We start from the raw sequence: 24,213 nt of genomic DNA, 5'->3' as shown, positions 1-24,213 counted from the left end.
TGCTCAGATTTACAAATGGCCTTAGTTTTATTCAAATACCTGAACTGTCTGTGCAAATCCAAGGTATGTAGACCCCTCTCACTATCAGACTGAGAAAGAAAAAAGGGAGTTGAACTGTCTGATTCAAACACAACTCATTGACAACCTTGGGCATTAAAGGATTAGTAGTACGAAGAGACACCCTGCCCTTCTGTAAAAAATAAATAAATGAAAAGAAAGAACGGTCATAAGGGCCTGAAGCTCAGAAACTTCAAGCAGAAGTAGGAGCAAGTATAAGACTGTATTCCAAGTACAATGTTGCACAGAATCAGAACCTATAGGCTTAAAAGGAACCTGGGTCAATTTTTCTAAAACAAAATTAGGTCCCAAGGAGGAAGACTAGACTTACTTGGGGGCCTGAGAAGCCAGATGCATTTAAGAAACTGCTCACCCACAAAGTGAGATGAAAAGGGAGGATTCAAGGGCAGACGAGCAGAAACAGCTGACAAATGGGTCTTTACAGAAGAATAGGCCAAGCCAGACTGGAGCAACTCGTACAAACAGGAAAGAACCAGAGGGACCCCCCCGTCCCACTTAAAAGGGGTCTTGGTTACGACTATGGCACCAGACAGAAATTCTCTTCATCTGAACATACAAGACTTTCTAGTTGCAGGTTTTCGTAACTCCTGTAAAACCCAGAGCACATCCTCAGAAAAAGGGATGAAAACCCTATCACTTACAGTGTCAGCTAGAGAGTGGACAAGTGAGCGACCCCTTGTTCTATGTGAGGAAGTCCAACCGATGAGGGAACTTGTGATGATTGCCCCTGGCCAGATGCATCAGGAGGGGGAAACCATGTTGTCTTCTCCAAAAGGGAGTTACAAGATTTTTAGTGAGTCCAGCTGAATCTTCTGCAGGACTCTTGGAAGTAGAGGAAGAGGAGGGAAGGCATAGATAAACATACCCTTCCAAGGAAAAGAAAAGAAAGTGTGTCAGTCTTCCATGCCAGATAGAAACTCTGGAACAGAAAAGAGGGAGCTGCCTGTTCAGAGGGAGGGCAAAAAGATCAACCCAAAGGAATACTATACAGATGAACTATGTCCAGAAACACATCTCTGTGAAGCATCCATTCATGAGCCTTTATTTTGGATCTGCTCAAAGTGTCTGCCACTAGATTGGGAATATAAACTGCCTGAAGAGTTGACTGATAACGGAGGGAAAGATCACAGGCCTGAAAAGAAAACCTGCACAGAAGGTGAGACTTTATGCCGCCCTGTTTGTTGACATACCAGATCACTGTTGTGTTGTGCATGCAAATCTTCAGAAGGCCTGGAAACTTCATGGAGTGAAAAGCCTTAAGGGTCTTCATCTCTCCAATACTACCATGGTCTAACCTCTGATGGGAGAGCCAAAGACCATGAACTCTCAGATGACCACAGGAAGACTCCTACTCCATTTATGAAGCATCATTGAACAGATCAAAAGAAAGAACCAGAGGCTAAAAGGGCAGACCTGGGTTGATTGGAAAGTTACTAAATCCACCACTTGAATTCTCACTTTAATCAAGGAAAGAGACACTGAAATCCATATGATGGCGATGCTGAAGCCAAAATGACTTCAGGTACCACTGAAGCTTCTGTATGTGCAGTCTGCCAAGAGGAAGCATTGGAACAGAAGAGGCCATGAATCCCAGGGCTCAAAGAAACTCTCTGGCTGGAACAGTAGGCAGGAGAAGGAGACCGAAAGAAAGCAGTCAAGGACAGAACTTTTGGAGGTGAAAGAAACCAGGATTAGTACAGTCTGAATCCTTTAAACCAGATACACATGGTCCTGACAGGGAGTCAGGACAGACGTTTCAAAGTTGATAGTGAACCTCAGACTTTGCAGAAGCGATAACTCCAGATCCTGCAACAGGTGACTGGGAGATGGCACAGGTAGTCTAGACAAGGAAAAATCCAAATGCCTTGGAGCTTGCAAAAGGCAACCACAGGAGCTAGGCATTTTGTGAACACCCTTGCAGCAGTAGAGAAGCCAACGGGCAAAGTACAGAACAGAAAGTGAGACGAAGAAACAGAGAAATGTAAAAACTTCCTGAAAAGAGGGTGAATAAGAATAAGAAGGTAAACATATTTCAGATCTAAAGACACCAGAAAAGCCTGGGGTAGAACAAGAGAAAACAGATTTGAAGAGTAAGCATTCAAAAAGAAGGAACGATGAGAAAGGTGTTTAGCAAGAACAGATCCAGAATAGGGCTCCACGTGCCCTACTTTTAGGGGACAAGGTACATCCTGGAGTAAAATCCCTTTCCTATTTGTGAAGGAGGGACAGGATGAATAGTTCCCTGGTCGAATAGAGATCCAAGGACCTCTGAGAAATGAGCGTTCCAGAGGAGGTTAGGGAATCTGGAAAAAGGAGGGAGAGACTTCCACATCATGAAGTAACCCTGGTGGAGGACAGACAGAAATCAAGAATCTGAGGAGATGATATGCCAGTTTGGAAGATAGGGAGGGAGAAAGAGAGACACAAGGGAACCTGGCCGAGGAGTGGAGGGGGGGCGAAGAGAAGTCTGACAGACGCAGGCTTTTCAGCCACAGGAGTATGAGAAGACTTAGCACGAGCAGCTCGCCTATCACCCTTCCTGCCTTTGGTGGTCTGACAAGGCTGCCTGCGAACAAAAGCAGTCCTAACAGGATAGTTCCTCCAGAACTTACAAATGGGGGATACAAAAATATGTTAAAGGTCCTGCAAAGCTTTACCTTTTTCCCTGAAGAGACTTAAAACATGTCAGTGGCAAAGGTCCCAGAGAGATTTTTTATTACCTGAAGGAGCATCCAGCAACTTGGCCTTAATATCTTCAGGTAAAGACTGCAGGGGAAGGCAAGAATAAAGCCTCAAGACAGACCCAAAAGCAGCAGCTCTGGAAGATGCATCAGCAGCATCATAGCTACACTTGATAAAGTGATAAGCCACCCAAGAGGCAGAAAGTACAGTTGTGTACACTTACCATAAATGTAGATGTTCGAGTATATTCACTGTCGCAGTCATTACATTTGGGTAATCTACTGGCAGGTTGCCCTCAGTCGGCCTGAATTCCATTGTCTTGAGTCCTGCGTCGGTTGCGGTCTCCTCTTCCATGACGTCAGGTCGCCAGGGGTATAAAACAAGCAGCCGATGCCATTTTCTTTAGTTTTTCTTGCCCCAGATGTCAGGTGCCCCCAAAAATACACACACACACACACACACACACACACACACACGCACACACACACGCACACACACACGCACACACACACACACACACACGCACACACACACGCACACACACACGCACACACACACGCACACACACACGCACACACACACATCAATATAAACTTTACCTTCATCTACAAGCAAATACACCACATAGGTTGTAGAAGATAGAGAAGGAAAGAAACTCCAGAATGACTGGGGGATGGTGGGCGGGTAACCTGGACTGCAACAGTGAATACACTCTAACATCTACATTTATGGTAAGTGTACACAACTGTACTATGTTCTTCGTGTTTCACTGTTGCAGTCATTACATTTGGGTAGAATCCCAAAGCTATGGTTGAGAGGCTGGAGCTAAACAGCATTAGGTGCGTCTATACGGCCCTGCAGAACTGCAGTGGCAAAGCCTGCCCTGGACTTAGAGTAGAGAGGCAAATGATCATGCTTTGTAAAGGTGTGAACAGAACTCCAAGTAGTAGCCTCTAGAATGTCTTTGGTTGGTAATCCTCTGAGAAAGGCTGCTGAAGTAGCTGCAGCTCTGGTGGAATGAGACCTAATGCCCTTGGACACAGGTTTACCATGGTGTAAGTAGCAGAAACGGATGCAGTGACTTAACTTTGAAATTGTCTGCTTTGAAATGGCCTTTCCTTCTGATCCTGCAGCATATGTCACTAGTAACCTGCTCAGTTTTTCTTAGAGCTTTAGTCCTGCTCAAGTAGCATCTTAGTTGTCTGTGTACATCCAAGGAATGCAGAATTCTCTCCCCCTTGTTCTGCGGATTTGGATAAAAGGTTGGCAGATGAATTGTTTGATTAAGAGCCACACTGGAAACCACCTTAGGCATAAATGTAGAATTTGTCCTCAGAGACACCCTGTCTGGGTAAAATATGACAAAAGGCTCTACAGCCATGAGGGCCTGTAGCTCTGAAACTCTTCTTGCTGAAGTAATTGTTAGTAGCAGAGCTGTTTTCCATGATAAGAACTTTATGTCAGCAGTAGCAGCTGGTTCAAATGGAGGCAGGGTGAGCTTTTCAAATACATAATTGAGGTCCCATGCAGGTAATGGTGATCTTCTAGGAGGCCTTAAATTTTTGGCTCCTCTAAGATACTGCTTTAGTAAAGGATGAGAAAAGATTGGTGGTTCTGTATTGTAATGAGCAGAAATGGCAGAGGCATGGATTTTAATTGAAGAGAAAGATAGGCATTTGTCACACATCTCAGTTAAGTATTGTAATATGTGAGGAATATTTGACTCTGCTGTATCAGTTCCTTGTGCTCGATTCCAAGCACAGAATCTCTTCCATTTATCAGCATAAGATTTTCTAGTACTAGGCTTTCTGGCTTCCAAAATGACATCCATCACAGCTTTACTGAGAGGAGGAGTTTGTATAACTACATGATCAGCCATGCTGCCAGGTTCAGTGTCTGGAGATGACTGTGCAGGTTCTGACCGTTTTGCTGGGACAGTAGTTGAGGTAAGGTCAAAGCTGGGTATTGAGACAAGTTCCTTACGACTGGGTACCAGTATTGGCGGGGCCAGTCCGGGGCAATTAGTATCATCTTTGGTTTCTCTTGTCTGACTTTTAGGAGGACCTTGGGAAGAAGAGGCAGAGGAGGAAAGGTGTAAACTGACAGGTTTTTCCAACTGAAGGATAGGGCGTCCACTTTCCATGCTTGTCTGTGATAAGTCCTTGTGCAGAATCTTTTCAATTGATAATTTTGAGGAGAGGCAAATAGATCTATGTCTGGGCTCCCCCATTTTTCTGTTATCATGCTGAAAACCTGTGGATTTAATTTCCACTCGTGAGGGTCCATAAGGTTTCCTGCTTAAATCATCTGCCAGAGTATTTTGCTTTCCTGGCAAGAATTGAGCTTGGAGATGCATTTGGTAGGTCAAAGCTGTGTCCAACAGTGCCATGGCTAATCTGCAAAGGGGGTACGAGTGTGTGCCCCCTTGCTTGTTTATATACCACATGACAGTGGTGTTGTCCGTCTTTATCAGTAGTTGTCCTGGATGAAGTAAGTCCTTGAAGGCTGTTAGAGCATTTTGAACAGCTAGCATCTCTTTCTGGCCGATATGTAGATGCATTTGTTTTAGGGTCCATATGCCCTGAATGCATCTTCCTGCCATGTGGGCCCCCCAGGCATAATCTGATGCATCTGTTGTTAAGGTTTGGCTGGCAGGAGGTAGAGTGAAGGCCCATCCCATGTTTTGGTGACATGCCTTTGCCCACCATAGAAACTCCTGTTGTAGGCAGGGTATGACAGGAATCATTGTTTCCAGACTCTGAGAATGTTGACTCAAACTTTTTAGGTACCATCGAAGTTTCCTCATATGCAGTCTCGCATATGGAATCAGTAGGATGCAGAATGCCATGAAGTCCAAAGCCTGCAGAATTTGTCTTGCAGATAACTGGGTTTTTGTTGCCATCAGTTTGAAGTAAGTAGTCAGTTGCCTTTGTATGTCTGGCGTGAGGTAAGCCATCTGGGCAGTTGTATTCAAGCTTGCACCCAAGAATGTTATCTTTTGAGAGGGTACCAGTTGTGATTTATTTTTGTTTATTGTGTACCCTAGGCATGTTAGAAGCCTTTTCACAAATGTCAGGTGTCGAAGAAGAATATCCTTGCTCTCTGCTTGAATGAGACAGTCGTCCAAGTGAGGGTATATTTGTATACTTTTTTGTCTGCAAAATGCAATTACTAGTGCCAGGCATTTTGTGAAGACCCTGGGCGCAGTAGATAAACCAAAGGGCAGTGCAGAGAATTGGTAATGCATTAAACCAGCCTTGAATCTGAGGTATCTTCTGCACGATTATCTTATTGGGACATGCAGGTATACCTCTTTTAGGTCTAATGTCACCAGCCAAGCATTCTTGCTCAGCATGGGCAGAAGCTGCTGCGAAGTCAGCATTTTGAATTTTGGAATGTTCAGGTATATGTTCAAAATTGATAAATCCAGTATTGGCCACCAGGCCTTGTCCTTTCTGGGTACCAAGAACAGTCTTGAGTAAAAACCTTGTCCTTTTTCCTGTTCTGGTACTGGGTGAATGGCCCCTATATCCATGAGGGACATAACCTGTTTCTGTGCCTCTGCCCATTGATTTTTGGGCAGATCTGACCAACCGTTTGCCATTGGCAGAGTGTGGAAATGGAATCTGTATCCCTGTGATACTATGTTTAGTACCCACTTGTCCTTGGTTATTAACTGCCAATTTTGAGCAAAAAGTGCTACTTTTCCCCCCTAAGGGTGCTGCCAAAAGACAAGTGCTTGGTGTAGGCAGAGGGAAGTCATTGGGACTGTTTTCTGTAGGTTTGCACTTTATCTCCTCCAGATTTGGAGGTAGAAGCGCCCCATTGCTTTGACCTGTATGAATCTTGTGCCTGGTATCTGGAACCCTTAGGGTGTCTGGATTTGCCCCTTTGAGCTCTGTCTGACACAGGAAAGGACCAATTCTTTGTAGACCAGTGTCTACTGATCTTGGTGGCTGCACTTGTAAGAAGTCTTTAACAGTTTGCATAAACTTAGCTTTGTCTTCCATTTTCTTTAAAACCTCTTCTGCCTTAATACCAGAGTATCATGCTGTAAAGGTGCATCCAGCAATTTAGCTTTAACATGATCAGGCAAATTTTGTTCCTTTAGCCAGGCATGCCTCCTAATCACAGATCCAGTAACTGCAGCCCTGCAGGAGGCCTCTAAGGAGTCAAAACCACATTGCAAAGTATGCTTTCCAACCTGTTCAGCTGCATGCAATAATTCCTGCAATTCTTTATTTTCTGCACATTCAGAAATCAACATAATTTTCTGTTTCAGCAATCCCATAACATGCTGTTGATACTTAAGCATATGAAATTGACAGTTTAAGGCTCTGATTGCAAAGGTTGCAGATGTATAAACCTTTTTTCCCCATCTGTCCAGTGCCCTTGAATCTCTGTCAGAGGGGGTAGGATGTTTTGCTGTTGTGGCCTTAACTCCCTTTGGACCCTGTGAAATAGTTTCAGGATCAGCAGCACGGTTTCTAAATAAACATTTATGTGAGTCAGGGACCCTGTAATATCTGTCAAGCTTACTGGGAGCCGGAGGTAAGGAGTCACGGGTCAAATTGACTCTAAAAACACATCATCCACAATGTCTAAAACAGGGGGAATGGCTAAAGGCCTGTGCTGAGGGAGAAGGAAATCCCTGAGCCTCTTTTTTGATTCTGAGAAATCTTGACTCTCCCAGTGAAAATGCTCCCTCAAAGTATGCAAGGTTTCCCCAAATGAATAATCCTCAGGAGGAGAAGCAAATGGTATATAGACTCCTCTGCATCAGAATCCTCATAGGGAGGTATAGATAATTCCTGATCAGAGGAGGAATCAGAAGAAATAGAAAACTGATCTGAAGATTCATAATCAGTGTCTTGCCTAGGCCTCTTATCTGGAGGGGGAAGGGTAGCCCTGATCAAGGTAATAAGGTCTTCAGCCATTTTGATCATCTGTTTTTTAGGCATAAAGGCCTGTGCACGTGGCTCATGCATCATTTTTTTAGTTTTAGAAGTTGCTTTTGTCTTTGGTTTTGCAGCTGTCGTCAGTTTGATATAAAAATGTTGAGGTCTGTAAACATCCCTCAGAAGCTGGTGCCTGCTCAGCGGCTCTGGACCCATCCGAGGGAGATACATCCGGTCCAATACCTTGAGTATCTTGTGGCATCCCGGACTCCACATGGGTGTCGGTAGAGGCCTACGACTCGAAGGTAGCTGGTATCAGGGGCTGCGAAAGTGCCTCACTGAGAACCGGCGACTGGCTTAGAAGCTTTGTCGTCGGTTTTGGATCTCGACTGCCTTTCTCTGTCCTTTTCTTTGCGTTTTTTATGTACTCCGGTAGTCTGATTGCTATCAGACGACATTTCTGGGTAGTTAAATCTGTTTCCAAAATACTTTGAGGCAAAAATATACAGACGCTTAATAGTGCGTTGGTTAAATCTAGCACAAAACCGACAGCCAGGCACGTTGTGATCAGGGCCTAGGCAAGGAATACAGTATAAATGGAAATCCTTATGAGGTATTTGCTTCCCACAAGTAATACAATTATTAACTTTTTCTGACATCGGTATGGAGCAAGAAAAAAGTTTCCCCAACGGGGTACTTAGCTTTAGTGAAGACTTCGGTTCTGAAACTCAAACTCGAATATTTCAGTAGTCGGCCGACCGGCACTTGCGAAATGCTTCTACTTCAGGCACCGCGCGGCAAGAAAGACTAAAGAAAATGGCGTCGGCTGCATGTTTTATACCCCTGGTGACCTTACATCATGGAAGAGGAGACAGCAACTGACGCAGGACCCAAGACTTTGGAATTCAGGCCGACTGAGGGCAACCTGCCAGCAGATTACCCAAATGTAATGACTGCAACAGTGAAACACGAAGAACATCTTAACATAAACAGACTAGAAGATCTGCTCCAGAATCAGGAAGGTTGGAAATAACCTGACAAGCTTGGACAATCAAGGCCAGAGCATAGCTGGTCATGTGGGTCTGATAATTGATGGCCCGAAAGACCAAAGTAGAAGCAGTATAAACCTTATCAATTTTCTTCATTGCCCTATTATCCTCATCTGAAGGCAGAAGCTTGGAAGAGGGCAAATGTTTGGAAGGCTCGTCAGAGGAGACGGACACCACAGCAAGGTCAGATAATCTTCAGGAACTTTATAGAACCTGTCCGGTTTATATGGAGCAGGAGGCTGCGAATTGGGAGACTTAGAGGCAGCTACAAAGATGTCTAATAAAGCAGCCAACACAGGAGGTACTGCAGAAGGTTTAGGGGTGTCCACCTGAAGCAGCTCATACCTTTTCTGGATATCACACATACAAGATTACCACTTAAAGTACTCCATTAATATAGCTAAAGCGTCTCCAAAACACCATTCTTTAAAAGGAGGAGGGGGTGGGGGGGGGAACTTACAGACTTCTTCCTCAGAACTGTAAGCCAAAAGCAAAGGCATCTAGGAAGAGTAGGACAGGGACTTAGCATCAGATTCTGAATCTCCACCTGAGGAATAAGGTTCCCTATCTCATCTGGAAGGAGTACAAGGCCAAGGGACAGTATGCACAGAAACCCCTTGGGGAGGCTTCAGTGCCATTAAAGCATTAAACAGGCCCTGAGTAAACTCCTGCCATTCCTTCAAAGGATCTTTAGGCTGTACAGAAGACACCACAGGCTCTAACCCTTGAGGAGATTCAATAACAGCACCCAGAACCTCTTCCCTGCCAGAATGTACGGAATCCCTCTACAGCCCTCGGAGATGCTCAACGATGGTTCCCCATTGACATCCAAAGCAAACACCTGCAAAGCCTCATAGGAGTTGCAAAAGGAAGAATCCATGCCAGTCTCTGACACAGACACCAGACAGCCTACAGAGCTTTCACTTGCCTCTACAGAGATGCCCTGTGGAGGCTGGACAGTCAAATAATCTGGCGAAGATTTCTTGGCCTCCTCCTTGCTTAACCAGAACTCAGGTTTAGAAGATTCTGCCATGCTACCTTTGGCTAACAGTTTAAGCTTCCGGTTCTCAAGATAGATGGCAAGGGAAGATAACTGACTTGTAAGAGTCTTAGGCCCAAATGCTTTGCAAATGCTACAGGACTTATGATAACGGGAAGCAAGCAGACAGACATTGTGATGATCCTTATGGGGAATCTACCTCCCACACTGACATTTTCCGTTCTTGGATGACATGAACTCTAGGTAACCAAAAAAGAATAAGACCAAAGAAAAAAAGACCCCAATGGAGCACCTGACAGCTAGGTATTCAGCACAGCAAAAGGGCTTTCAGACCAACCAGCAATGACGGCATTCGGACCAGCAGCAAAGAAATTCTGGTTAACTGCATCCGTACATCACACCTTTATGCCCTATGTCATTGTATGGGGAGCATACGTGTGACATAAGGAGAATGCAGGCACTGCAATAATATTATCGAATGGATCCACAGCTCCATTTACCCACAAAAATAAAAATGATAAACGTTTCCAGGATCTAAACTACTGACATGGGTTTCTATAGTTTGCTGTGGGATCCATTATACCAGCAAGCAGTTAGCTAGCAACAGCTACAAACGTCTTACTTAACCTACACATGTGGAGTCTCTCTATTGCCACCTTGCTATCTTGTACAAGATTTCAGAACATGTTTTGCTACTATATCTTGGATGGTCATGGAGAAGGACGCTCAAAAGCATATGGCTGCTGATATGCTGTTTGCTATATCAGAAATCAAGTGAAAGTTAGGAAGCCCAACAGTCTCAGACAACGAACTGGCTGCCTTACAAGGTGGACCACAATTTTCAAAATAGCCTGAAGAGAGTTCCGCTGAATCCAAAGATTCAGACGAGGTTCCAGGTGTAAACTGGTATTCACCAGGATACTAAATTCCCCTAAGACATGCACTACCCAAAACATTGGTGTTCCAAGTAGTAACGAACAACCATAACATGGACAATTTCCTTGTAAAGGAGTAGGAATGAGGAGCACCCCCCCCCCCAACTTTAATGTGGTTGTTATACCTCCCGCATGACTGACTGAGCTCACCCTTTTCAGGTTTCAGAAGTGCTTCTGGAGCATACAAACCCAAGAACATAGCCCTGAACTTGTGAAGGGTGGCACGGAGTTCACATTTCAATAACAGACTGCAGGACTGATGTTTCAGATGTCACTGGTTACAACCAATGAAATCTAGAATTTTACAGGAAACACCACCTCCAGACTCCTTATGAAAGTGGAAAAGATGAGAGGAATATGGCAGTAGATGAATGGGATTGTTGGGAACAGTCTGCACTCTCTCCTTTCCAAGAACAGACCGACAATGCCAGCAGTAACACGTCTGAAAGAGAACTAAAAATCAGGGACTCTCCAAACAATTCTGTATGGTGGAATTCTTCACTAAGGTTAGGCATCCACATGCCCAGTGTGGTGCTTCTCCAAACTGGGACAAACCCACAGAACCACCTTCTCAACCCCAGCAATAAGCATTCCTCTTAAGAACTACGGTGGCTGGAGCTACAGCAGAGTGACCAGATAGGTTATTCTACAGAAGACCTTTTAGCAGACCAACATCCCAGAGCAACAAAGAAAAGCATTAAAGTGGAAACAGACCTGGACCATCCCATTCCATATTATCTAAACACACACAAGTAAAGCACTCAAGGTCAATTTGATATTAATATGTAAAGGAAGAGACATTCTCATTAGGAAGCAAGCTGCCATGTCTCTTTACAATAAGAGTGATAACTCAAGTAGTGAATAGCAAAGAACTGTACAGCTCTGGATACAGTTGGGACAAATGCACTTCAAATGGATACAAGCAATACTGCATGATACTCACATGAAGTGATACAAACTAAGACTAGAAAAGTTTACCAACTACATTTAAGAGAGTAGGCGGAGAGGGAATAACAAATCTAAGCTCCTCAGAAAAAGACAAGAGCGATAGATTTCAGAAAATCAAAAGCTGTTACATATTGGATTGGAAGGGTTAGACTGAGATACAAGAATAAGTTGCTTGAAGTGTCAAAGCGGAATGTTTAAACTGTGATAAAACATTTTCTATATGAATTGCTGGTGTTTGACAAGCAGGCCATTTTTTAAAAGGAGTTATAAGGTCATAAACTGACAAAATTTGAAAATTCAAGAAACATGAACAAAACAAAAATATTTCTGGGGGTGGAGTTGTTTAACAGATTTTCAGATTATCTATTAGTTAGGAAAAAGACAAGCTATGTGGGATAAGCTGCCCAACCTCTCAACAAAAATCTGTAGTTTAAAAATGGATGGCCCAAAAGACAGATTCAGAAGATCTACAATGTCCACCAAGTAGTAGAAGCAGCAATAAAACTGTCAAAGCTAGCAAGGCTTCATAGTCATCTTCACTGACATAAACAAAAGCATATTGTAGCTTCTAAACAATGATAATTTTATAAGGCATACTCACTCTGACCGTCTTCGAGCTTCGAGACCATCTGGCAGAAAGAGTTTGACTGTAGATACTATGCACCCATGAGTGACTACAAGAAAATAAAACGTAAATAAATTTTAACAAATCCTAAGAAACATATCCTATCTTAATACCATACTACTAAAATATATATTTCTGTGATCCTAAAAATATTGCAATAAAGTAGCAACTGAAATACCTCAACAAGTAAATGTATGATGAACTACACTAAACTCTGTTAAAACCAGTGTTACAGCTCATAGCAGTCTTACTACTGTAGAATCAATACGAAAGTGACAGAACTGGTTCCTAATTTCACTTGTAATCCCAGCAACAGTAAAGAATTACGACCACGTTTCTGGCAGTTGAGCAATGTCTGCTATTCTGTGATTTAAAAAAAAAAAAGGACATATCGGGTTCAAGTTTTCTAATGCAAAAAGTTGTATTTTTTTTTATTTATCATTTTGTTAAACGGGAAAGTCCGACTAGGACAGAGCCTATTTTCAGTGAAGGCTCGGGGAGAAATACTTCAGACGCTTGTCTTTGAATTGTGGGAGGAAACCGGAGTACCCAGAGGAAACCCACGTGAACGCAGGGAGAACATGCAAACTCCGCACAGAAAGTACCCCAAGCCAAGAATCGAACCAGAGAACCTCTTGCTGTGAGGCGACAACGTTATCCGCTCCACCACTGCCTGTATCCAGTGGATTGGTAAGTACACAAAATACCTTTATCAATACATAGTAGCTTTTATATGTTTTTATCAGTACACAACAGACAAAGTACAATTGTGCAGGAAAACTTATTGCAACAGCAGATGTTCGAATGATCACTGCTGCAGTAGCTATACGGGTTAGGTCTGCATAGGATACAACAGCCTGCCAGCTTCCAAAACCTCAGGGTACTTTTCACACGTCCAAGAGCTAAGCCAAATAAAATCAGGTTTGGGTGCCAAGCCCTTTAGAGCTTTCATGCCAACTATAAGGTGGCTAAGCCCGGAAAGGCCATTGCTACAAAAAGAACCACACTCTGGGATAAAATTCATATGAAAATAAGGGTGGTGGAGGCAGTGAGTGAATATTTCAGAAGTGATCATTCCAACATCTACTCTTATGGTCAGTTTATTTACGCAGGTGTTTTATGTTCATCATTATAATCAATGCTGTAATAGCCTAAGCTATATGGGTAGATTACCATAGCTTAAAAGAACTGGGAGGTGAAAGGGAAAAGATGCAGGATCCCCAAGAAAATAGTCCCAGCAAAGCCTGTCCTAGACCTGGAGAAGGAATCTTGTTTATAGTGCTTTGTAAAAGTATGCACAAAGGAAAATGATGCCTCTTCTAGAATACTTTGCGTCTAACCCTTTATAAAATTCCATATATGAAGCCAAGGCTCTAGCAGAATGGGCATTGACCCTGCCTGGAATAGTTTTGCTGTGGTGAAAGTAACAAAAGCAATAACCTGAGACATCCATTTGGGAATAGTCTGCTTTAATGCAGGTTGTCCATTCACTTCACATTCACAAGAAATGAACTGATGAAATGTTCTGAAGGATTTTGTTCTGCCAAGATAGTATCCAAGTTGTATGTGCACATCTAAGATATGAATTAACTTTTCTCCCTCATTTTTAGGTTCTGAAAAGACAGGGAGATGGATACATTGTCTTAAAGTAAACTTGGATACCACTTTTAGGCATAAAGGAAGGATTATTTCTCAAAGAAACCCCACCTCTGAGGGAAGTTGATCCACAAGAGCTTGCAACTCAAATACTCTTCTTGGAAAAGTCACGAGTGATGACAAGAACTGTTTCCATGTTAAGAACCACAAGTCAGCCTGATGAGCTGGCTCAAATGCAGCAAGTGTTAGCTTCTTTAACACACAGTTATTTTGACAACAGACTGCAATGAAAGAGGGGGATTCATAAGCAGACATGCTGAAATGGCCAACAAAGAAACCTTGACTGAGGAATGACAGGCCACAGAACATTAACTCCCACGAATACTATAAAACCAGAGAAGCATTAGCCCTGAATGGGTGCTGGGGTCTTTTACTGTCACCAACAAGGAAAACATCTTCCATTTGCAGTTTTTCTTGCTTCCATTTATACTTGCTATGTCCTCAGAAAACAGATGCGTAAAATATATTAAGACCTCCATCCAGGCAGTCAGTGTTTCTTGGAGTCGGGATGCATCAAACATCCTTGATGTTGTGCAAGCAAATCCAGTCTGTGAGGAAGTTTGGGGTAATTGCCAAGGCCAATTCCAAAATAAGGAAGTCACCATAATAATCTTTAGGGAGTCTACAGAAGTACCCTGGAAATCAGTGGAAATGGTAGAAAAGAGTACCGGAACATTCCTGTCCAAGGCAAATAAAAGGTATCAGTCTTCCAGGCCTTCTTGTATCAAGTCCTGGAAGAGAATTTTGCTAGTGGATTATTTAGGTCTACCTAAGGAATTCAACAAAAAATGGATTGAATCTTGGAAGACTCCCTGATTTAGTTTCTATATGTGAGTCTGCCCAGGCCCTGCTCAGCTGGTCTTCCACACACATTTGCTCTTATGCAAAGTAGAGTGAGATGATGCTGAAAAGCTATATCCCATGCTAACATAGCTAGTCCAGGGTGCAATATCTGGTTCTCCCTTGCTTGTTTATGCACCACATCAATGCAGTACTGTCTGTAAATGCTTGATGAGGTCTCAAGGACTGCAGATAATTCAATGAACGAAGAGCATTTATAAGAGCTAACATCTCTTATGTTTGTGTGTAATGGTCTTTTTGTCCCAAAGACAGTGCACTTTCATGCCCACTGACGCTGCTTCCCAAGCAAAGTCTGAGGCATTTGTTGAGAAGTAAACAGGGGACCTAGATTCGGAGAAATTTGATGTCTCCACCACATGTTCTCACTTTTCACAAATTCCAGAAGAAGAATTTAAAGAGTCAATGGGTGTTTATGTTGAAAGTGAAGAGATTTCAGATATGACTGTCTCTTTCGTGTGGAGTCTTTCCAGAGGTATCACGAAAATCATGGAATCCATGAGATCCATAATCTCAAGACATCCCCTCAAGGAAACTGAAGTCAGAGTGGAAAACTCCATAAATGGATCCAGATATAAATATAGTTATTTTCCTGTGGAAGAAAAGCTCTTTGTACTGAGGTATCAAGCAAGCATCACTAGAAAAACAATCCTGTGAGAGGGGGTCAGAAAATACTTTTGAATGTTCTCTTAGAATCCCGGGCTATGTAGGAGATCTCTGACCCTACAGATAGAGAGATTCCTGACACTTAAGACTGACAAGATGAGCAAGTCATATAAACATAAAATAATTTGGATATCCTGCTGCCTGCAATGGGCTATCACAGGAGCTAGATACGGTGTGAGCATTCTTGGAGCAGTGGGTAGCCCAAATGGTGAGGCAGGGAACTGAAAGTGATCCAAAACACACACAACCTTAACAAATGCCTGATGAACAGGAATGTGATGATAGTAACCTTAGATTTAAAGATGGATAAGAAACTTAAAAGAGGAAGAAGGAATAACAGGTGGTGAAGTAAAAACATTTTGAACTTGGGCACCATCACAAACTGGTTCAGGAATGACCGATCCAGAACTAATCTAAAAGAAACTTATTTTTTGGCACCAGAAAATTCTTGGATAAAATTGGTTGCCCAACTGAGGAGAAAGGACAGCTTCTATTACACCCTGAGGCAGTGTATGATGCAAGATAGGAAGAGACAGATGAGTTTAGTCTGGCAAATGATGAGAAATCCCTTGGAAAGGAGGATGTTCCTCCCACTGGCATCTGTAGCTTATGTGGATCACATTCAGTGCCTGTTTATCTGAAACAATGCGTTACCAAAGACAGAAATGGAGATACAGACTTTCTGGGAGGATTAAGGTTGTTCATGTTCTTGTTTGCCAGTGTTTGACAAAGGAGCTAAGAAATATGTTTGAAAACTTAGAAAAGGGCTGAAACATTTGAGATCTCCCCTGAATCAACTTTTCCCTCATATCACACTTTTTGATGACTTTTGCAGCAGAAAGATCAAAAACTAAATATTTATGTAAGGGAGAATTCAACATTTCTTTTTTGACATCCTTTGAGAAGTTCTGAGAACAAAGCCTGCCAAATCTCCTTAAACAGTTCCAGAGGAAGCAGCCTTGGAAGTAGCATCTACAGAATCATAAACATTTGAAACAATGAGTAGTGGTTTAAGAAACACAAGAAAAACTAAATTATACAATGTAGATTTTTTTCTTATAAAAGGAAAATGATGCCAAAATATTTCTCGTGCTTTCGCAGTTACCTGTTTCCAGATTTATCTTGATTTTTAAATGCCTAATCTAACAGGGTTTTTAAAATATGTGAATGTGAGGTTAGATTTATCTGCCCACTGTTTGTTCTTAAGCATGTAATGGATACTTGTAAAGGGCGGATAGGTGCTAACAATTATTGTGCTGATTAATGAGGGCTGTGCACTACCATTGGTGGTGCTGAAGCATGTGATTTTGCTATGCTATATTTTACTGGAATGTTTTCAGATTAAACTTTTTCCAGTCTGAAGTTTGGCCAGGAGTCAAATGAAAGTGTGCACTGATTAAAAGCAACTAACACATCAGTTGGAGTTTGCCTTTGACAAGTTTGTTTTTTAAGATGCTTTCGCAATTAGTCAAGATAAAACTTCAATACGTGAGCCTTAAAAATTAAAGTTGCAGACACATATACATTTTCCCCAAACTTATCAGAAGCTTTCTCATATTTACCAAATGGGAAGGAATTAGAATTGAAATCTTTAGCAGCAGCTGGATTTATTAAAGCTATAGCTGCTGGGCCAGTTCTGAAATTTATGTATAAAAACATGAAAGACCAAGGAACTTTATATAATCTATCTGCTTCTTAAGGGCAGCAGGCAGTCTGCCAGGGAAATCACAGGCCGTGACAAAAAAAAAACATTCTACAAAGTTGACAAAACTCGTGGGATTTGTGAATGTTCTGAAAATTCCAGTTGTAAAAAATCTGAGAGACTGAGAAAAGCACAGTTTTGTACCTACCATAAATGTAGATGTTAGAGTGTTCACACTGTTGCAGTCATTACACTAGGGTTATCCTGCCGTCAGGCGGTCCCGCAGTCGGCCAGAGTTCCAAAGTCTTGGTCTGGCATCGGTTGCTTTCGCTTCTTCCCTGACATCAGTGCGCCAGGGGTATATATAAGATGCATCCGACGCCATTTTCTTCAGTTTTTCTTGCCCCAGATGTCAGGTGCCCCCAAGTAGGTAGGCAATACATACTGCTAATAATATATATATATATATATATATATATATATATATATATATATATATATATATATATATATATATATATATAAAATAAAAGCAATACTTTCAGTTACAAGCAAATACACCACAAAGGTTGTATAGGGTAGAAAGGTATAGATAAGTCCAGCTAGGACAGAGGGGATGGAGGGAGGGTAACCTGGACTGCAGCAGTGTGAACACTCGAACATCTACATTTATGGTAGGTACAAAATTGTACTATGTTCGTGTTACACTGCTGCAGTCATTACACTTGGGTAGAATCCCAAAGCTAAGGTTGGGTGGCTGGTCTATAAAGAGTTAAGATTGGCTATGAGGCCCTGCAGAACTGCAGTGGCAAATCCTGCTCTGGATTTAGAGTAAAGAGGCAAGTGGTAATGCTTGGTAAAGGTGTGCACTGAACTCCAAGTTGCAGCCTCCAAAATTTCCTTGATAGGTACTCATCTGAGAAAGGCTGTTGAAGTGGCTGTTGCCCTGGTGGAATGTGGCCTAATGTTATTAGGGACTGATTTTCCATGCTGTGTGTAGCAGTAACGAATACAGTGTCCTATCCATTTGGAGATAACCTGCTTTGAGATGGCCTTGCCCTGTGATCCTGCAGCATATGCTACAAACAGTTGCTCAGTTTTCCTGAAAGCTTTTGTTTTGTCCAAGTAGAAGCATAGCTGCCTGTGTATGTCCAAAGAGTGCAGAAGTTTCTCCCCTTTATTCTGGGGGTTTGGATAAAAAGTTGGCAAATGGATGGTTTGGTTAAGAGCCACACTAGATACCACCTTTGGCATAAAGGTGGTGTTTGTCCTTAAAGAAACACAGGCCTGATGAAAAATTATAAAAGGTTCCACTGCCATTAATGCCTGTAGCTCTGAGACTCTTCGTGATGAAGTTACTGCCAGGAGCACAGCTGTTTTCCATGATAAAAATTTTAGATCGGCTGTATGGGCTGGCTCAAAAGGTGGCAGGGTCAGTTTTTCTAAAACGAAATTGAGGTCCCAAGTTGGTGTTTGTGCTCTCCAGGGCGGTCTTATGTTTTTAGCCCCTCTGAGGTACTGCTTTAGCAAGGGATGAGAGAATAAAGGAGGATCCGTGTTGTAATGTGCTGAAATGGTAGAGGCCTGGATCTTAATTGATGAGAAGGATAGGCCTTTGTCCAGCATCTCAGTTAAGTATTATAAAATCTGAGGAATGTTTGGGATAAGAGGGTCAAGGCTTTGAGCCTGGTTGCAGGCGCAGAATCTCTTCCATTTTTCGGAGTAAGCTTTTCTGGTGCTAGGTCTCCTGGCCTCCAAAATGACATCCATAACAGCTTTAGAGAGAGGTGTTGCATGTTTGACTAATGAATCTGCCATGCAGCCAGGTTTAGGGTTTTGAGCTGACCGTGCAGGATCTGATTGTTTTGTTGAGTCAGAAGGTGTGGAATTTGAGGCAAAATCCATGGTGGGCCTTGAGTTAAGTTCAAGATTGGGTACCAGTGCTGGCGTGGCCAGTCTGGGGCAATCAGGATCATCTGTGGTTTTTCTTGTCTGGCTTTTAGGAGTACATTTGAAAGGAGAGGCAGTGGTGGGAAGGCATAAACTTTAAAGTTTTTCCAGCTGAACGAGAGAGCATCCACTTTCCATGCTTGTGTGTGATAAGTCCTTCTGCAGAATTTTTGTAGTTGGCAATTCAGTGGGGAGGCAAAAAGATCTATGTCTGGGCATCCCCATTTTTGCGTTACCATGCTGAAGATTTGTGGATTCAATTTCCATTCGTCTGGGTCCATGATGTTTCTGCTTAGAACGTCTGCCAGAGTATTTTTCTTTCCTGGCAGGAATTGTGCTTGCAGTTGAACTTGATACGTTAGAGCTGTGTTCCACAAGGTCATGGCTTGCCTGCATAGGGGATAAGAATGAGTGCCCCCTTGCTTGTTTATGTACCACATTACTGTGGTGTTGTCTGTCTTTAATAATAATTGTCCTGGATGCAGAAGGTCCTTGAAAGCTGTTAGGGCATTTTCAACAGCCAACATCTCTTTTTGATTGATGTGAAGATGCATTTGGTCTGCGGCCCACTTGCCCGGAATGCATTTTCCTGCCATATGTGCTCCCCAGGCGTAATCCGAAGCATCTGTTGTTAGAGTCTGCCTGGCTGTGGGTAGAGTAAAAGGCTGACCCTTGTTTAGGTGACATGTCCACCATCAAAACTCCTGTTGTAGGCAGGGAATTATTGGTATTACTGCTTCTAAACTGTGAGAGTGTTGACTCCAAACACTTTTTAGGTACCACTGTAATTTACTCATATGCAGTCTGGCATATGGTACTATTAGTATGCAGGATGCCATGAATCCCAGGGCCTGCAGAATTTTTCTTGCAGGGAGATGGGACTTTTTTGCCAGTAATTGGAAATACTGAGTTAGTTGAACTTGCTTGTCTGGCGTGAGATAAACCATCTGGGCCATTGTATTTAAGCTGGCACTCAGGAATATAATCTGTTGTGAGGGCACTAGTTTTGACTTCTTTTCGTTTACTGTGTACCCTAGAGAAATTAGCAACCTTTTTACAAACGCCAGACGCTTTATAAGAATGTCCTTTGTCTCTGTTTGAATGAGGCAGTCGTCCAGTTATGGATATATTTGAATTCATTTTTGTCTGCAAAATGCAATTACTGGTGTCAGGCACTTTGTAAAGACCCTGGGCGCAGTAGATAAGCCAAAGGGCAGTGCAGAGAACTGGTAGTGCATTGTACCAGCTTTGAATCTGAGGCTCTTCTGCAGTTTTCTCTGATAGTGATATGCAGGTATGCCTCTTTGAGGTCCAGAGTAACAAGCCAAGCCTTCTTGCCCAGCATGGGTAGAAGCTGCTGTAGTGTCAACATTTTGAATTTCGGAATATCCAGGTAAGTATTTAGAGTAGAAAGGTCTAGTATGGGCCTCCAGGCCTTGTCCTTTCTGGGGACCAGAAAGAGTCTTGAGCAAAATCCTTGTCCTTGTTCCTGTTGTGGTACTTTTTGAATAGCGCTCATGTCCATGAGGGCTGAACTTTGTTTTTGTGCCTCTGCCCATTAATTTTGTGGCAAGTCTGGCATTCCTTTTAGCCTTGGTAAAGTGTGAAAGTGGAACCTGTAAGCTTGAGACACAATATTCAGAACCCACTTGTCTTGGGTGATTGTTTGCCAGTTTTGTGAAAAAAAGTGCCAGTTCCCCCCCCCCCAAGGGGGCTACCAAAAGGGAAGTGCTTGGGGTACGAAGAGGGAAGTCATTGGGACTGTTTCCTGTAAGGTTGAGACTTGCCCTGACCTCCTTTTGGGGTTGAGGTGCCCCACTGTTGTTGTCTGTTACAGCCTTGTGGTTGAGATCTGCCTCTTGGGTGTCTGTATCTGCCTCTCTGTGGCCTGTCTGACACTGGAAAGGACCAATTCTTTGTTGGCCAATTTCTGCTAAATCGAGGTGGTCGTACCTGTAAGAAATCCTTGACTGTTTGCATAGATTTAGCTTTATCCTCCATTTTCTTTAACACCTCTTCTGCCTTAACGCCAAACAAGGTATCATGCTGTAAAGGAGCAACCAATAATTTTGCTTTAACATGATCAGGTAAACTCTGTTCTTTTAACCAAGCATGTCTTCGAATCACAGAACCTGTAACTGCGGCTCTACAAGAGGCCTCTAAAGAATCAAAACCACAATGCAGAGTATGTTTTCCCACCTGTTCAACTGCATGCAATAAATCCTGCATTTCTTTACAGTCAGGAGCTTCTGAGCTTGCAAGCATTTTCTGTTTTAACTGAGCCATTAAATATTGTTGGTACTTAAGCATGTGAAACTGGCAATTTAAAGCCCTTACTGCTAAAGTTGCAGAAGTGTAAACTTTCTTCCCCCATCTATCCAAAGCTCTGGAATCTCTGTCAGAGGGTACTGGATTTATTGCAATGGAAGCCTTAACCCCTTTTGGACCCTGGGAAATAGTTTCTGGATCAGCAGAAGGGTTTTTATGAAGAAACTTGAGAGTCAGGGACTCTATAGTACCTATCTGGCTTGGCTGGTGCAGGGGGCAAAGCATCAGGAGATGAGCTGGATTCAGAGAACACATCCTCCACAATATCTAGCACAGGCAGAATAGCCAGGGGCCTGTGCTGAGGCAATAAAAGGAAATCCCTGAGCCTTTTCTTGGATTCTGAATAATCCTGACTTTCCCAATGGAAATGCTCCCTCATGGTATGTAAAGTTTCCCCAAAAGAATAATCCTCAGAAGGAGAGGCTGAAGGGATAGATTCTTCAGCGTCAGAGTCCTCATAGGGAGGTAGAGAGCATCCCTGGTCTGGAGAGGAATCAGAGGAAATGGAAACCTGATCAGAGGAATCATAGTCTGTTTCCTGCCTAGGCCTTTTCTCAGGAGGGGGATGGGAATCCCTGATTAAAGTAATGAGGTCTTCGGCCATTTTAAGCACCTGTTTCTTAGGCATGGAGGACTGTCCAGGAGAATGCTGTACTTGCTTCTTTGTCTTTAATGGTACTTTTGTCTTGGCTGTTGCTTTAATGGTAAGTTGTAAAGGTCTGAAAACACCCTCTGAAGCCGATGCCTGCTCAGCGGCTCTGGACCCATCTGAGGGATTAGTTTCCGTAGGCCCAACGGCTCCTGACCCATCTGAGTGATTACTTTCCGTAGGCCCAATACCTTGAGTTTCCAGAGGCCTAGTTGTCTCCACGTGGGAGTCAGAGGCGGCCTGTGGCTCTGAGGTAGCGGGTGTTAGGGGCTGCGAAAGCGCCTCACTGAGAACCGGCGACTGGCCTAGAAGAGGTTTCATCTGTTTTGGACCTTGGATGTCTGTCTTTATCCTTGTCTTTGCGTTTTTTCGGAATTGCGGTCATCGACTGATCCAACGGCATAGTATAATTGAACCTTCGGCCGAAGTAGTGCAAAGCAAAATCAAAACGTTGTTTTATAGTGCGTTTGTTAAATCTAGCACAAAACCGACAACTAGTGACGTTGTGATCAGGGCCTAGGCATGGAATACAGTAAGAATGGAAGTCCTTATGAGGTATTTTCTTCCCACAAGAAATACAATTATTAACTTTTTCTGACATAGGTCTGAGGCAAGAAAAAAAAGTTTCCCCAATGGGGTACTTAGCTTTATTGAGGACTTCGGATCTGAAATTTGACTTTGAAAATCTCAGGAGTCGGCCGACCGGCACTTGCGAACTGCTTCTGCTTCGGGCACCTCACGGTAAGAAAAACTGAAGAAAATGGCGTCGGATGCATCTTGTATACCAGTGGCGCACTGACATCAGGGAAGAAGCGACAGCAACAGACGCCGGACCAAGACTTTGGAACTCTGGCCGACTGCGGGACAGCCTGACGGCAGGATAACCCTAGTGTAATGACTGCAGCAGTGTAACACGATGAACATCCTCAGTATTCTCCCACTGAAAACGCTGATTCATCCTGGAAATAATCTCACCGAATGAGACCCCCTTACAGGGAGAATCAGGTAGCATACTCTCCTCAAAACCTGAATCAGAAATCTGAAAGAAAACTGCATCTGTGCATTCACATTCCCCTAAAGGCTCAAATTCTTGACCCACCTCGGGGAACAAGGAATCTCGTCTTCTTTTACCAGACACAGCCTTATAAGAATGGTCAAGAGCATGCACAAGACCCTGAGCCAAGCCCAATAAACTACTTTGGTCTAGAGTAACTAACACAGGAGAAAACATACTTTTCATTTTCCCTTTTCAACAGGAATTTTTGAACAGACTCAATATTACCAGCAACACCTTCCCAAGGAGTAGGCACAACATTTTGGCTAAGTAGGGAAACATTCCATGCCCTTTCTCCTAGGGCTGGCAAAAGAGGCTCTTCCTTACCTACTGAGATCACCACAGACAGAGGATTTGGCTAATCCCAGGTCTATGACAGCTGTATGGACTACACCAGAGGGATCTGAGGAAAACCACGAGTGATCAGAGGAAACAACTTTGGCCAGAGCAGAGTCACACGCCTGTAACTACCCACCTGCTGTGGTGGCAAAGGTTGCTTAACAATCTTTTTCTTTCTGTTGCTGGAAGAGGGTCCAACAACGAATTCAGTATGTTGTTTCATAGTAAAGCCAAAACAAGTCCTTGCTTCTCAGGGAAATTCAGCAGCAACAGTTGGGAAAGTAGTAAAACAGTAACGTTTCCAAGAGAAAAAGTAAAAATCACTTTAAACACTTTCCCAGCCACAAAATGTAAACTAACCACATTTTCTCTTCAGAAAAAGTACTTTTAAATAACTTGTAACAAACCTTTACCACAAAAGTAAAAACTTTGCTCCAGTCTAAACATACATAAAAGTCTCAAAGACATTCAAAAAACACTCTTTCTGGCTTAAAAGTAGTACTTTTTCTTTAAAAAGTAAGTTTTCACTAAAAAAAAAAGGAATGTGGAAGGGTTTTCTCAGAAAGGAACTTGTATGCCCAACAGTAAAACACTGTTAGTCAACTGATCATTAAAATCCCAAAGAAGAATGCTCTTTCTTGGCTTCAGGAAAGCTCTGAAAGGCTTGGCACACAAACTTGACTTTGTATTGGGTGGACAAAAAGGGTCCAAAAATTTGAAAGCTGGATGGCAGTTATATCCTACATAGGTTATAATCCATATAGCTTAGGCTACTGCAGCAATGATCATAATGATAAATATCTCAGAGTACACACACCCTAACCTATCAGCAACATATGAAAAAAAATACATGTAA

The 24,213-nt window shown here is 42.8% G+C and overlaps 1 protein-coding gene across 1 annotated transcript in view; it reads right to left on the bottom strand.

The window, feature by feature from the left end:
* LOC122807767 (sarcolemma associated protein) overlaps positions 1 to 24,213 on the bottom strand; it is a 2,306,558-nt gene that overhangs the window by 1,821,589 nt on the left and 460,756 nt on the right. The window contains exon 3 of the mRNA XM_044078786.1: positions 12,192 to 12,264. Coding sequence (XP_043934721.1) covers positions 12,192 to 12,264 — 73 coding nt within the window. The remainder of the gene's footprint in view (positions 1 to 12,191; positions 12,265 to 24,213) is intronic.

Source organism: Protopterus annectens, chromosome 7.part1 (genome assembly GCF_019279795.1).
Source record: "Protopterus annectens isolate FY-2018-M chromosome 7.part1, PAN1.0, whole genome shotgun sequence".
NCBI classification, from domain to species: domain Eukaryota; kingdom Metazoa; phylum Chordata; order Ceratodontiformes; family Protopteridae; genus Protopterus; species Protopterus annectens.
The sequence above is the reverse complement of the archived record's forward strand: the minus strand, read 5'-3'. Positions and strand labels throughout refer to the sequence as shown.